Source organism: Carassius gibelio, chromosome A1, assembly GCF_023724105.1.
Source record: "Carassius gibelio isolate Cgi1373 ecotype wild population from Czech Republic chromosome A1, carGib1.2-hapl.c, whole genome shotgun sequence".
Classification (NCBI taxonomy): Eukaryota; Metazoa; Chordata; class Actinopteri; order Cypriniformes; family Cyprinidae; genus Carassius; species Carassius gibelio.
Window position 1 is genome coordinate 31736419 of NC_068371.1, and position 16157 is coordinate 31752575.

Consider the following 16157-nt stretch of genomic DNA (forward strand, 5'->3'; position numbering starts at 1 on the left):
TTTATATTCATTCAGTCATCACATGCAGACAGCAGACGTGATTCTCTCTCAGATCCTGGATCAGCTCAAATGAAGAATCATGATGATTTACCCACAATCCCCTCTGATAAGCTCCTGTACACTGTTTCCAGTTTCCAGAAGCATGAAGAGTCTCTCAGTGAAGCTACATTCAGATTCAGTGAAAAGGAGGAGATTCACTCTGAATATGCCACATGACACTCAACTATCTATAACAGATCATCACACATTACACCAATAGTTTTTAAAACAGACTATGACGTAACTGCCAGCGTTAATGCAGGGAAGTGTATTTTGACATGACTGACCTATGGCTATTACTTTTGGCAATATGCCTTATAACAACAGTAAATGAAAACAGTGCGTTTTAAGATGAAATTAATATGAATATGAATAAATAATTCATTCATTCATTCTCAATTAGAGCTTCTCTAGATGTCTGACAGAAATAAAGTCACAGAACCTTGTAAGGAGGATATGTGAACGTCTATATCGATATCGTCTATATAAGACATAAAAAACATTTAAAAAAGGATGTCATAAAAACATTCTGTCTCCTCAGTGGATGTATTTTCAACGTCTGCAAAAACATAAAAAGACGTCCACTGGACGTAACTTTGCCCAGTGGATTAGGTTGATATTAAAATACACAATATAGTAATTTTCACATAATAGTTCCTTTAAAAACGAACAAAAATGTTAAATACATGTGACTTCATGCCACAAGACTGCTAACGTATGAAGGTATAATTAACGCTGGATTTATTTAACATGCCTTATGTACCATGTGTTGAGTTCAGTCTAAAATGCATTGAATAGAGAAGTTAATATACGAGACTCTGTATGTCCTTGTGCTTTGGACACTAACTTTCAATAATAAAAAAAGTTATTTGACCCGTGTTATGATCTTTTATTTATTTAGACTATTTGAATAATATAACAAATTGTGTACGCTTATAGATGATAGTGTTGGTGCAGTGGATAAGACACATGCTTTTGTTGTGAGAGACCCAGGTTCGAATCCACTGTGAGACGCCAATGTGTCCCTGAGCAAGACACTTAACCTCTAGTTGCTCCAGTGACCTCTGACACACACACACACACACAAACACACACACATATATATATATATATATATATATATATATATATATATATATATATGTGTGTGTGTATATAGCAATAGCAATTGTTAGTCGCTTTGGATAAGAGCATCAGGTAAATGTAAATAATAGGCCTTGTGTTCAGTAAACAAAAATCTATTTGTTCTGATATTTTTTTAGGTTAACATGACTATTTATGTCGTGACAACTTGTGATATTAAGTTATTTTAAATTAAATTAATTTTTTTTTTTTACAGTGTTGCTGTACAGACTCTATGGAACCTCATTGAACTTATGGGTTCAGTTTCTCTCTGGTGGGGGATTAAAATGATGCTGATGCTGATCTGAACAACTTCTGTGTCATTTGTCCTTGTTTACATGAGAACATGAAACCTGTGTATCAGTGTAACTCCACCAGGTGTCGCTCTTTCAGTGTGATTAATGTGATATTCAGTCAGTGCTGATGGTGGGAGGAGCCAGTAAAGCTGCTCATTACTGATAAAGAGCTGAATAAAGAGGAAGTAACTAAAGCAGACAGATGTAGAGACAGAGAGATTCACACAGAGATCATTCAGCAGAAAGAAGACTGAACTCAACTCACAATGAAGATCCTCCTCATCTTCCTCACTTTCTACCTGATCTCAGGTCAGAGCTTTTCTCTTTCATCACTGCAGTAATGATGCTGTTTTCTGTTCATCATCTTTCTGATCACAGTATCAATCTGATTGACAGCTGCAGTGAGATGCTTTAGCGTCACGGGATATTCTGGAGGAAGTGTTCTGGTGGATTCTGGGAAACTTTGGTCCAGTGACTCTGCTAAATATATGTATAAGTTACCTGAATGGAGAAGAATAAAAAATGATAAGCAACATGATCAATTATTTAATGAGGGAAGATTATCACTATTTCACAATAGCAAGGGAAACCTCTTGATCTTCATCAGAGAACTGAACCAACAGGATGCTGGACGATACAGGATTGGGGTTTCTGGCACGAGGCCTGAATATATGAATTTAATTGTGTTAGAGAGTAAGTTACATTGACATCTTAATGAGTAAAATTAAATTACTGATTAATTTTAAAGCCTCATTACATGTCAAAATCCTTTGTTTTCTCCATGAATGATAGATTTGTGTTGTGGGATGCCAAAGAAAGTAATTGTGAATCGTGGAGACAATGTCATGATCAGCTGCAACTATTCAGAGAACCATAAAAATGATCCCAAAATCATGTTCAGAAAAGAAAAAGCCTCCATTGAGATGATTTGCAACACTTGGGGAAATAAAAAAGAATTGAGCTTTTCAGATAACCGGGAAGAAAACATCTTCAGTGTGAGGATCACTGCTGTGACACCAGATGATGGAGGAGTTTATTTATGTGGAGTTTGGATCAACAGAGACTCGTACAGTTACACAGTTATTAATATTGTTCATCTACATATTATTAGTAAGTAGAACAAATCTAGTTTCAAAGTTTCTAAAGTCTTTGTTTATGGCACAAGTGACTAGATGTTGATGCTCTTTTGTGACAGATAAATTGGCTATGTATAAAGTGAATTGCTTCTCAGGAGGACGTTTGATGATCAAGTGTGAACATCCTCAATACAAAACCAACCCAAAATACATCTGTAAAGAATCAGACGGATGTTCAGAGAGGAAGAATCCAGGAGTTCAGGGTGAATGGATGGAGAATGGAGATGTTTCTTTATATGACGACACCAGAGCAGGAGTCTTGATGGTGTTTTTTAGAGAGCTGAAAGCTGCAGATGAAGGAACATACAGGTGTGGAGTGAAAGTATCTGACTATACTGAGAGCTTCACTGAGATACAGCTGAGCGTCAGACACGGTGAGGAACCTCAGATACTTTGTCCTGCATGTTTGGAGAATCTGTTCTGATTTTTGTGTGATTTCTCTTGGTTAACAGATGTAAACTATCCAAAGCGTGTTACTGAATCTGTGTATCTTGGTGGAGAAGTCAACATCTTCTGTCGGATCCCAAACGAGCAATAAAGTTCATTTCTGCAAAGAGGATGATAATCACATCTGTCAAAGCATCGTCTCATCTAAAGTGACAGAAATGAGTGGTTCATCAGAGAGAAATGAAGAGAGAGTTGTTACAGTGAGCATCAGTAATGTGAGTCTGAGAGATGCTGGAGTTTACTGGTGTGGAGCAGAAACCAGAGACACAGATCTGACTTTCATCTCCCTGAACACTCAAATTCAGCTCAACCTCATCAGTGAGTCCTTTCAGATGATTTCACTGCAGTAATCACAGTATATTCAAAATGATTTGTGTTAAATGTCTGTGTTTTATTGTTTTTAGTGCCTCCAGTAGTGAGAGATGAAGGAGAATCAGCTGAGATCATCTGTCCTTATGATTCAATCTATAAATCAAAGCCAAAGTCTCTCTGTAAGGGGAAGTGCTCCACTAGAGACAGAAATCCTCTCAATGAGACTGTGAGAGAAGAGAAAGAGACCAAGACTGGCAGATTGACTCTGAATGATGACGTCACTGCAGGTGTCTTCACTGGGACCATCACTGGACTGACAGCAGAGGATGCTGGGAAATACTGGTGTGCAGTGACATTAGAAACAGAGCTCAATTATCTTTACACTCATCTGATCGTCATCATGAACGAGGGTGAGGAAGGTTTCTGTATCTGAATATGTGAAACTACGGCTGTGAATTGATGTTCTTGTGTCTGTAAACATTTCCAGAGCTGAACTTGACTAAGTATGAAGGAGACGACGTGTCAATCCAGTGCAAACATCATGATGAAGATCAGAAACGCTTCTGCAAAGCACATGAAGCCTCCATGTGTGTGAAGGATGGAGTTTCATTGGAGACGATCAGAGATGATAGATTCTCTTTCAGTGATGAAGCATCTACTGGAGTCTTTACTGTGAACATCACTGATCTGAGAGAAGAGGATTCTGGGATATACTGGTGTGGAGCTCACGTCATCACTAAAGTCAGACTCACTGTTAAAACAGGTAAGTCTTGATCTTTTCGAATATTGATACACTTCGCTTCACAAATAAAATAGGTTTCTATGACTTTGTTCACCAGAAAACAACAGGTTTTGATCAAATTAAAAAAGGATGTCTTCTTTACCTTCACATTTTCTATATTCCAATCATTGGTTCGAAAACATTAACTTGATTGAAATGTGTCATTTCATATGCTCCTTTTGTTATTTATAACATTATCTAGAGTTGGTATGTATCATTTGTTGATTATAAAGTAAAAATAACATATTTTGCATTGCATTGTGCTGCTTATGATTTGTCGTTCTACAGGTGCTGGTCATATAATTAGAATATAATCAAAAAGTTGATTTATTCCACTAATTCCATTCAAAAAGTGAAACTTGTATATTACATTCATTCATTACACACAGATTGAAATATTTCAAATGTTTATGTATTTTATTATTATTCATTTTGATGATTATAACTGACAACTAAGGAAAATCCCAAATTCAGTTTCTCAGAAAATTAGAATATTGTGAAAAGGTTCAGTATTGAAGACGCCTGGTGCCACACTCTAATCAGCTAATTAACTCGAAACACCTGCAAAGCCTTTAAATGGTCTCTCAGTCTAGTTCTGTAGGACACACAATCATGGGGAAGACTGCTGACTTGACAGTTGTCATAAGATGACCATTCACACCTTGCACAAGGAGGGCAAGACACAAAAAAAGCGTCTCGCTTCAAAAAGGACTGGACTGCTGCCGAGTGGTCTAAAGTTATGTTCTCTGATGAAAGTAAATTTCGAATTTACTTTGGAAATCAGGGTCCCAGAGTCTGGAGGAAGAGATGAGTGGCACACAATCCACGTTGCTTGAGGTCCAGTGTAAAGTTTCCACAGTCAGTGATGGTTTGGGATGCCATGCCATCTGCTGGTGTTGGTCCACTGTGTTTTCTGAGGTCCAAGGTCAACGCAGCCGTATATCAGGAAGTTTTAGAGCACTTCATGCTTCCTGCTGCTGACCAACTTTATGGAGATGAAGATTTAATTTTCCAACAGGACTTGGCACCTGCACACGGTGCCAAAGCTACCAGTACCTGGTTTAAGGACCATGGTGTCCCTGTTCTTAATTGGCCAGCAAACTCGCCTGACCTTAACCCCATAGAAAATCTTACTTAAAGGGGGGGTGAAATGCTCGTTTTCACTCAATATCCTGTTAATCTTGAGTACCTATAGAGTAGTATTGCATCCTTCATAACTCCAAAAAGTCTTTAGTTTTATTCATAAGAGTAAAATAGTCTGTACCGATTTTTCCTGGAAAAACACGACCGGCTGGAGGCGTGACGTATGGGCGGAGCTAAAGAATCACGAGCACCAGTAGGCTTTTGAGTTGAGAGCATGTGGAAGCTGTGACACAGATCCAGAGGCTGAAATTTAACAAGAGCAGCATCAGCAACGTCTCTATGTGGTATGTACTGAAACTGTATATATTTGCTTAGCGGTTTTGGAAAATGACTAAGTTCCACTTTATGTCATCTTTTTTTTTTTTTTTTTTTAAGCTGTACATGTGGAAAGTGCAGTTTGATGACAACATCGCATGCTGTTTACTTGATGTGCTTATGCGCAGATTGCTAAGTTAACAACACAGAGATATTTGAAGCAGTTTTACTCACCGCCTGCGGTTCCAACACACGATCGTGACCCTTTTTCGTTGGGACTGCATTATCCTTAAGAAATAAACGATGTGCAAATCCAGCGTCAAACTGGGCCTTGTTTGTAAAACAAGCATCTTTGAAATGCAGGGAACAAACACAAAAAATCCGTTGATGCTCTGTAAAAATAAAATACATCCACTGGTCCCTTCATGCTGTTTTTTTTTTTTTTTTTTTTTTTTTTGTAATCTGTGCAGGGTTGTCTTGCCCTGGCAACCAAAAACACACTTCTGTGACATTTCGCTCTCGCTCTGATCAGTGAAGTCTGTTGTGCTCTCAGTGCTCTGCTATAGAGGAGCGCGCGCTCTTCCGGCAGAAGTGCCTCAGGACCCATATAAGGAAATTCCGCTCCATCTAGCGTCACACAGAGCCATACTCGAAAAAAAAAAAAAAAAACTTTCCGAAACAAACCGGAAGGCTTACAAAGTACATCTTGTACATCTTGAACATCTTGAATGTCTTGTACATCTTGAAGGAGTATTTTTGTTCCAAAAATACTCCTTCAAACATACAAATTAATTTTTGAAACTTTGTCCATGTTTAGCATGGGAATCCAACTCTTTAACAGTGTAAAAAACTCAGTATGCATGAAATAGTATTTCACCCCCCCCCCCCCTTTAAAAGAAATGAACATTTAAAATATATCAGTCTATGTGTAATGAATGAATATAATATACAAGTTTCACTTTTTGAATGGAATTAGTGAAATAAATCTTCATTTTGATTATATTCTAATTATAAGACCTGTGTATATATATGTCCAGTTTCTTGCTCATGAGCACCATGTTTTTACGATGGTGTGTCAGGTTTAAAGAGCATCTCAGGATATGTATGTAACCATGCTTCCTTCGCACTGTGGGAACTTGCACTGCATCAGGAAACTATGGAGAAGAATGGTGTGCAACAATGTTGAGATACATTTGCTCTTGTTTGGTGGGTGTGTCAAGCATTTAATCCCAATCAGCCGTAACATGTATATAAACAGAAGCGGACAGAGTACACAGCTTTATTACTTGAGTAAAAGTACAGATACCCCTTGCTAAATTTTACTCAAGTACAAGTAAAAGTACTACAGTCAGTTGTGTACTTAAGTAAAAGTACTGACGTCTTTTTTTTTAAGTACTTGAGTATCAAGAGTACATTTTCTAAATATTTCATTACTACTGCCACAGCTCTTAGATTTATGTACAGAAACTTCCTACATGGAGTTATGAAAAATTTTAATGTTAATACCTAGGAGAATGTAAAAGGAATTGAAAGTAAAATCAAGTCATTTTCATCTTTTTACTATGTTTCTTTATTTAACATTTGTGCAATAGCACAATGTCAACGCTCTGACAAACCTCTGTTAATAATGGATTTTTTGCACCCACATTTGAACCTGACTGTGTTACACCGCATACTCAAGAACATCAAAGCAAATGCTCAGCTTACATTAATGTGTAATATCAGAAAAGGAAATTCAGCTAACAATTGTATGTACATGTGAGTTTCTATGTTTTTTAATCAATCAAATCAATAAACTTAAACCAGCAAAGAAGGCAATATAGTAATGTTCTGACACACCTCTGAACCTGGCTGTGTTATACACGCAGCATAGAGAAAATAATAATGATTAAAGAAAATCAGCTAATAAGCTGTGTTTAGGTCAGCTTACAAAGAAGGAAAAAAAACTATTCAGCTCATTTGAGCGACAGTATTAAGCCCCTTCCTCTCACATTGACATACAGGGAAAGCCAGAAGAAAATACTTTCAGCTGAATTGACACCATTATCACATACCTGATCGATGTGTGACAACTCTGTGTGGGCATGTGTGTGTGTGTGTGTACGTACTGTCATGAAGTCTTTGGCGGAAAGCTGAATGTGATTGCTGATAGGCTGTCCCAATCAGTGGCGCCTGCACAATCCAATCACGTTTGAGAGGGAAACATCATACTGAGGGTTTCTGAGATTTGTTCTTTTTGTCTTTTTTTTTCCATCCGCACAGAGACACGTTTATGTGAATACGCACAATTTTTTTATCGGATAGTCGTTTTGTCCACACGGATCCGCCGTTTTACGTTTTCGTCTGGACGGCGAATCCGTATATTTTCTGAAACGATGACGCCATCAGCCCACGTCTCGCCCCTAGTCAAACACCGACACGTCACGTAACAGCAACAAAAACATGAACAAACACTGAACGATTGTCTTTTTGATAACTAACATTACAACAGATTAATAAATGTATTGTTCCATGTTCATTTGTATACCACACGCAAGGTTTATGAGCATAGTCCATGTCTTCTTCTCCGTTTTAAGTGTATCTCTGTGACAGAATTACAGCGCCACATGCTGGTCTGGCATGCGTACTACATCGTTTTGTGGTTTCGTGTAGACACGGATATTTCTTGAGTTACTATATTGCCTTCTTTGCTGGTTTAAGTTTATTGATTTGATTGATTAAAAAACATAGAAACTCACATGTACACACAATTGTTAGCTGAATTTCCTTTTCTGATATTACACATTAATGTAAGCTGAGCATTTGCTTTGATGTTCTTGAGTATGCGGTGTAACATAGTCAGGTTCAAATGTGGGTGCAAAAAATCCATTATTAACAGAGGTTTGTCAGAGCGTTGACATTGTGCTATTTCTTGAGACAAGGAAAAAAAGCTTGGATTGGGGTAAACTCCGTCTCCTTGTGGATGGGGCCGAAGAAGTAACGGGTACTTACAGTTATGGATAGAAATGTAGTGGAGTAAAGAGTACAATATTTGCCTCTCAAATGTACTTGAGTAAAGTCACGAGTACTCCCCAAAAATGATACTCGAGTAAAGTACAGATCCCTCAAAATTGTACTTAATTACTGTACTCAAGTAAATGTACTCTGTTACTGTCCGGCTCTGTATATAAACCATGCGGTATTAAAGAGACAGCTTGCACAATGCAATTAGCATTGAAGTACATTCACAAGAGCAAGTATATTGTTTGTACGTTTATTTACATTAAAGGCAAAATAACCAAAATGATAAGAGCACAAGTATTGATCTGGAACTTATTTAAATCTGTCTAAATATCATTTAGTAATTGCATGTTGGATCACAATAATTAGGATCCACAGTTTCACCAAATCCCTTCACTCGATTGGGATGTTCCCTTTTATGCTGGACTTCAGGGCAGTGACTGTAACATCGAGCAGATTTTGCAGTATTAAACACGCTTTTATCCTGATTTCATCAGGCTCCTTCAAACATTCTTCAAAAAGAACACAAAGAATGGCTTTCTCAGCTGCTATTTTTGCAACTTTCGATTTAAAAAAAAGTTTTGGCCCGTTTTTCTCAGGGATGAATGCAGCCCTGAACTGTGTTTGTTTGTGTTTTAGTAAACATACAAAATGTGCAGTATTGGGAGTCCTCCAGGACAGGGTTGAAAACCCCTGGGGTTAGAGAGTACCCACTGTGCCATGCTGTGGGAATGATTGCCTAATTGACTGTACAAGCACAAGACAAGGATTCAATGGACCCAGATGCCAGAATCAGATTCCCTCGCTCAAGCCTGTCATGAAACTGTTAGTGATGCAGTTCCCTACAGCCAAACCACAAGCTCCAAACCAATGGCAAGGGAAGTCCTGGCATTTATTCCTTTCTCCCTTCCTTACTGGGTTGAGTGCCAGTGTCCATCCCAACCACAGATCTCAGAGGTCTGGATACGTCAGCCAACCAAGACACAATACATATTACCTTTCAGGGAATGCCGGCACTGGTAAACAATAGAAGTTCCCTTGCCTTTCACTATCTCTAGGGGGATCTAGTTTGATCTCTAAACACCCCAGGGGAGTTTTTTATCAGAAAAATACAGTATGAATACTCAACCCTGAAGGCATAGCTCCTAAACCAGGAATATTCAGTCCTGGAGTGCTGATGTCCTGCAGAGTTTAGTTACAAACCTAATCAAACAGACCTAAACAAGTTAAGGTCTTCAGGATAAGGCTACCGGCAGGTGCAGTTTGCAATTTGTTAATAACACAGTTTGTAAATATGCTACAGCTCAGATTTCACTTTATATTCATTCACAACTGTGTATATTTTCCATGAGTGTTGTCTGTTTTGTGTATTTAAAAGAAAATTGTAATACGCTCTGTCTCTCCATATGTAACACGGGAGGCATGACAACAAAGTTGAGGATCCAAATGCAGATTTATTTCACACAAGTGGTCAAACAGGCAGAGTCCAGCAAACAATACTGCAAAGACAGGCAAAAGACAAAGATATACATAAAATGATGAAATACTTGTGAAGCAATTTCCTGCATCAAATAGGAAACCAGCAAGACATGAAAAGCTATACCCAACATTTTATTGAATAGCTCCCTGTTTAACAATCCCTAGTAACTTTCACCTTATTGTATCACATGACGTGAGAAGCAGCCTACCTAAGAACTCATCCTGGGGAGGCAGCACCATTGTGTATGCATTTTTAAAACCACATCTACGCCTTTCTGAACTTCTGAACCATCATCTTAAAAAGTGTGTGGTCTGGTGCAGCTCAGTTACTGCATCAGGCAAAAGAGCAGGTCTGCGTGGTAGGCCTGTAACACCGGCATGATGTGCAACACACTCCAGCCTGACCTATAGCCATGCTTTGACATTTAAATATAATGAAATACACAACAGTTAAGATGACAGTTGGAGTCTCATCAATTATTCTCCCGCTGAGAAATAGCTTACAAGCATCTCTTCAAAAGCATGCCCTACAGGTTTGTGTAATTTGAGTCACTGAGCGTGAGATGAATAAGGCTTCCTCAATTATCAATCCACCTTGGTGTGAAGATCAGGAATATTTCAATGTTGAAAACTGTTCAGTAAAATTTAAAACTGATGTCTAACTTCGATTCTTGATACATTTGTAAATAACACAGTTTGTAAATATACCACAGCTCAGATTTCACTTTATAGTCATTCACATCTGTGTATATTTGCCATGAGTGTTGGGTGTTTTGTGTATTTAAATTAATTTTAATACGCTCTGTCTCTCCATATGTAACACGGGAGGTGTGACAACAATGTTGAGGATCCAAATGCAGATTTATTTCACAAGAGTGGTCAAACAGGCAGACAATAATATCCAAAGTTAGGACAAAGACAAAGAGGAATCCGTAAACAGGCAAAGGTCAGGGCAGACTGCAAAACAATCATAATAACCAGATAAACAGTCTAAGATCAAAAAACAAGAAGACAGGGTAAAGCAAGGAAACAAGCATACTAAGAACAGGGCACAGGCTTAACAATACTCCAAAAAGTGTGTGTGGATGTGTGCAACCTTTATAGTGTGAGACTGATGAAGTGATGAGGGACATGATGAGTCCTGGCAAAGGATCATGGGAAATGGAGTCCAGCGTGAAGTGGCAAGAGTCTGGAATGTGCCTTCTAATGATGCTCATGGGCACCGAGATTGTGACACCATAATGTGTTTCTGTGTTTCTGTGTTTTCAGATTTCTTTTTGCTGAACATGATTTCTTTGTGTTCCACTCTGCTGCTGGTCGGAGGATTCACTGTGACTGTGTGTAAAGGTGATGCTCGCCTTCATAAACACCCACATGTTTATCTAGAAGGCATGAGTCTGTTTATCACACAAGAATGTATCTCACTATTGTGTACCTGTGATGTTGTGTTAAGTTCTTAGGGATGAGCTGCTCATCAGGAGGTCACAGACGACAGTGATGTGGTGAGTCTCTATCTTCATGCACTGCAGTTCTTTTGTGTTTCATCTGTAAGTGTCATTCTGCACATCATGTTTATCTTTTGTTCAATCTCAGATTCTCAGGAGCAGATATGATTTATTCCTCTACTAACCTTCTCACAATCCCCTGATGGCTTCTCATGATGATCTGTAAAAGTGTGATTTGTAGACGAGCACTGTTTTACGAGGCATTGACTTTAAACACTACTACACTGTAAAACATGATGGCCCAATTAAGTTACAGGAACTTTTTCTCCTTAACTAAATTTGTCTTTGTAAGTTTTGGATATTTAAATAAAGCTTAGACAAGTTGGTTCAGTTGGTACATCTGATTCTCTGTAACTCTCAAAAACAGCAGGTGTTCATCACTAATGCACAATAACTTGTAAAACACAGCTTTTCAAGTTGAAACAAAGAATATCTTTAAGTTGAGTTTTCTCAGCAGGTATATTTACATTTCTATGTTTAACCAACTTGAAATTTTTACAGTGTATCAGTATTAGTATAACTTTTCATTTTTAAAATGTAAAAAAAGGCTTTGAATATATTTGTGTCATAGTGTTTCACTGGTGTGTGTGTGTGTGTGTGTGTGATGAACAGGCTGTTTTCTGAACACCTCAAAGCCACAGAAAACAGGTCAAGGTTCAGGGTCTGAATTTTTTTTTTCTTTTTTTTTATGAACAAAGACATATTCAGGAAATCCACAGTGAGGCACATAACACTGAACAAGAAGCAGAACATTGTTTGTGAGCAAAAGACAAAAAAAAAAAAAAAAAAAATCAGGTATTCAAAGTCAGTGTTCTTCAGAGGAACTAATGTGCAGCTCTGGAGCTTTTGGTTTTGGGGTTTTGCTCTGGCTATTTATATACGTTTGGTCACACCATTATGTGCTTCAGACACACGCCGCTGTGATAAAAACAGGAAATGATGGTGGACAGTCTTTCCACTCCATGAAGAGATGGTGTGAAATTGCAAAATATTATAAAAAATATTATTTATAATAAATTGCTGTTCTTCTTTCAGAAGGTATTATTCTGGTTGTCAGAAATACACACAAATGCTTCTGTTGCATGTGTAATGACTGTTTTTACAGTATCAAAGGGAAGCACAAGACTTATTTCAGCTAGTAAGTCCATAAAACTGCAGTTATGATTCAGTGTCTTATGAGATGTTTGCATGGCGTTTGAATGTTAAATGTCCAATCAGCTGGCTGCTTTGACCTTTTACTCTCCTTGCAGGATTAATTCAGTGTAAAGACATATTTTAAATCAGCTTTTAGTTATTTGATTAATCTTTTATTAGCCCCATTATTAGAATAGAGTTTGTGTTATCAACTTCTAGTTCACCAAATGCCCAACTGAAACTTTCTGCTCCATCTAGTGGCAAAAGTGAGTATTGGCTTTTTTAATATCTTGGTTTAAAATAAAATAAGCTTAATGTGTACTATTATGATAGCTGACAGGGTAGGTGGGTTTTAATTAGCATGATTTTAATTATTTCAATTAAATATAAATTACACCATTGCACATGCCTTGTGTGTGTTTCAAATGAAAGAGTGAATCTGGAGCAATGAGAGTTTTTTTGTTCTTGAGGATCACTTGTACTCTTCATTCATGCAGATGTGTAAGTCTGATATGAAAGAAAGGCAGCTGATTTATACTCTTAGTTTGTGTTGTTGGAGTGTCTTTAGTGCTGCTGAAGTTTGATTGACAGCTGCTGTCCGTGGTGCTGAAGCCACAGCTGCCAGAAGATGAGTGAGATCAGGTGTGTCTGATCAGAAACACTAGAGAAATAATGCAGATGCTCAGATTTGGACACATTTGGCTTCTTATAACAGCCTGGTGTCAGTGTTTTTAAATCAAACTTCCTGATGTATCAGTTATGTGTGAGCTGCGGTATTTGCAGATATGCAAATGTATGTGAATATATTTTCTATTATTTTGTAATAACAATAAAAATAAAAATAAGGTCATTTACTTCTTGCAGAACTTGAGTGAAAAGATTATGTGCTTTTTTTACCGTGTTTTGTTAACCGGTTTAATTTCTTGCCACATTTAGTCATGAATAACATCATTCTCACACCTAGCAGTCTTCATCTCCGATTCAAAACATTAATTTTGACAACCAACAGAGTAGCTTGCATCATTGGATGTTTTGGTTGGTCAAAAAGTTATCAAATTAACCTATTAAAAGTTTAGCAGCTTGCGTCTTCACACTCCTTTACAGTTAAACCTGAAGGTCCCTGAATTGCATTTAATTGCAAATAAATGTTAAAACCTCTTTTACAGTTATTGCTCTAAATAATAATAGATTATAAATATAAACATGATTTGAAATTCCACTCAAAGAAATCAAATTTACTCATCTTTTTCTATCAGTGTTTTCAGGCTCTTCTCTTGTCTCTCTGGTTCTGGTTCTGACCATCATTGGTCTCTTATTACTGTTTCTCTATAAGAAGCATCAGTCTTGGGGTAAAACTCCTTTAGATACAGAATCTCTCATTCATATCGAGCTTAAAATGAAGATTTTTTTTTTTTTTTCTCCACTTTGATTATATCGCCACCTATGGGCTACAGCTACAAAATACAGATGTTTGATGATGTGTAACAACTGAAATGTGATATAATGTCACTAATTTAAGACAAATTTTTGGCAGGCTGTGATTCATCATCTGAGACAGTACCAGGAAAACATGAAGCAGTCAGTCCAGTTACTGTATAAAATAAGATGATTATTTTATTTATAAGTAAAATAAATGTAAGTAATTTATCTGTCTCACTTCAGGTTTCTCACACTGGATGTGATTATGAGGAGATAATAGACACTCACAGATAATTACCCACAAACACCGGCGGCGCCAGGGGGGGTCTTGGGGGGTCTCAAGACCCTGCCAAAAAATGCCTTGACCCCCCATTTGACCCCCCAGCCTCATCCTGATTAAAAAATATATATATTCGGGATAAAGATCCAAAAATGTTTCTCTTCAAACTACGCAGAACAATAATAAATAATTATTATTTCGACATTTATTCATACACTGAACCGAGAACCGTTTCTGTCGGACGCGTCCGATTCGAGAACCGATGAGCTGATGATAACTGCGCATGCGTGATTCAGCGTGAAGCAGACCGACACACAGAGCATCTGAACCGAACCGATTCTTTTGGTGATTGATTCTGAACTGATTCTTTGCTAATGTTATAAGCGCGGGTAAACCAAAGGCTTGAATGAAGGGCAATCATCGCCAATGACGGCATTACATCGAGCGCAAAAGAACCGGTGAACCATTTTTTTTTTCAGCTGGTTTATTTGATCGAATTGTCCGAAAGAACCGGTTCACTTGAGCACCTGCTCCTTTGCCCCTTAAGTGCCCTTTTGTCAAAGCAAAATTTCCTAAATTTTTTTTTGTAATAACATAAACTTTTGTGAATGCCTGCCCACGCCCAATCATAATATTAGTACAATTTATTAATAATAATTTAGCCGTAAATAAAATGACCAACATGATGACAGTTCACCTGACTACGACCTCATCCAACCGGGAAGATTCCTCATGCTGCACGCGCATTTTTTAATTGCTAGAGGATATTTTCAACATCGTGGCAGCTGGTAAGTTGTGTTTCATTCTCAGTGAAGTGATTTTGATGTTTATTTACTTATTATTATTTTACAAGAACGATGTGATGTGAGAACATGCAGATACGTTGTTTATATTGCTGTGTGTAGCCTGTAGTGTAGAAGTAACACTAGCGTGCTGTTTGAGGGAGAAAGGTTTCACAGGCATCGAGGGGTCTGGTCTTTTTTATGTTATTTGAATAAACTTTTATTATATTACAGTACTTATTTATTTTTAACACGTAAAAATAATTATCACAACACTGGTAAGGCTTATTAAGATTTTCTCATTCTCTGAATTATCATTATAAAAATAAAAACAATTCAGAAATGAATTAAAATAAAATTATATTTTAAATGTGATGCAAATATTTTTTCTACAAAAGCAACAGTGTTTACAACAGCAAGACCACTTTAGCCTGTAAACTCAATAATATCTATCTGGAAATAAATGTAAAAATATCAATGTCAATAAAAATGCATAATATACCTGACATGAAAGTGCAGTGTGAAGGATATGAATAACAAATGTAGCCTGTCATTTATTTACATTGCAAAGGTGTTTTTGTTGTTTAGTAGCAGTTATATGCAGTTATTAGCCATGTCCACTGTATTTTTTGTTGGTTTTCATGAGACCCCCCTTGAAAAGACCAGGACCCCCCATTGCCCCCCCAATCAAAATTGTCTGGAGCCGCCACTGCCCACAAACCCCTCTGATTCACATTGATCAATAACCCACAAACCCCTCTGATTCACACTGCTCAATTACCCACAAACCCCTCTGATTCACACTGCTCAATTACCCACAAACCCCTCTGATTCATCTAACGTTGTTTATGTCACTGCTCAATTACCCACAAACCCCTCTGATTCACACTGCTCAATTACCCAGAAACCCCTCTGATTCATCTAACGTTGTTTATGTCACTGCTCAATTACCCACAAACCCCTCTGATTCATGGATTATTAGTTCATTTACCCCACTTGCCCACCCTCGTTACACTCCTCATTTACT

The 16157-nt window shown here is 37.6% G+C and overlaps 1 protein-coding gene across 1 annotated transcript in view; it reads left to right on the plus strand.

Annotated features, from left to right (window-relative positions):
- The window catches only part of LOC128020226 (uncharacterized), a 364990-nt gene that overhangs the window by 174099 nt on the left and 174734 nt on the right, over positions 1-16157 (plus strand). The window contains exon 7 of the mRNA XM_052607044.1: positions 2692-2967. Coding sequence (XP_052463004.1) covers positions 2692-2967 — 276 coding nt within the window. The remainder of the gene's footprint in view (positions 1-2691; positions 2968-16157) is intronic.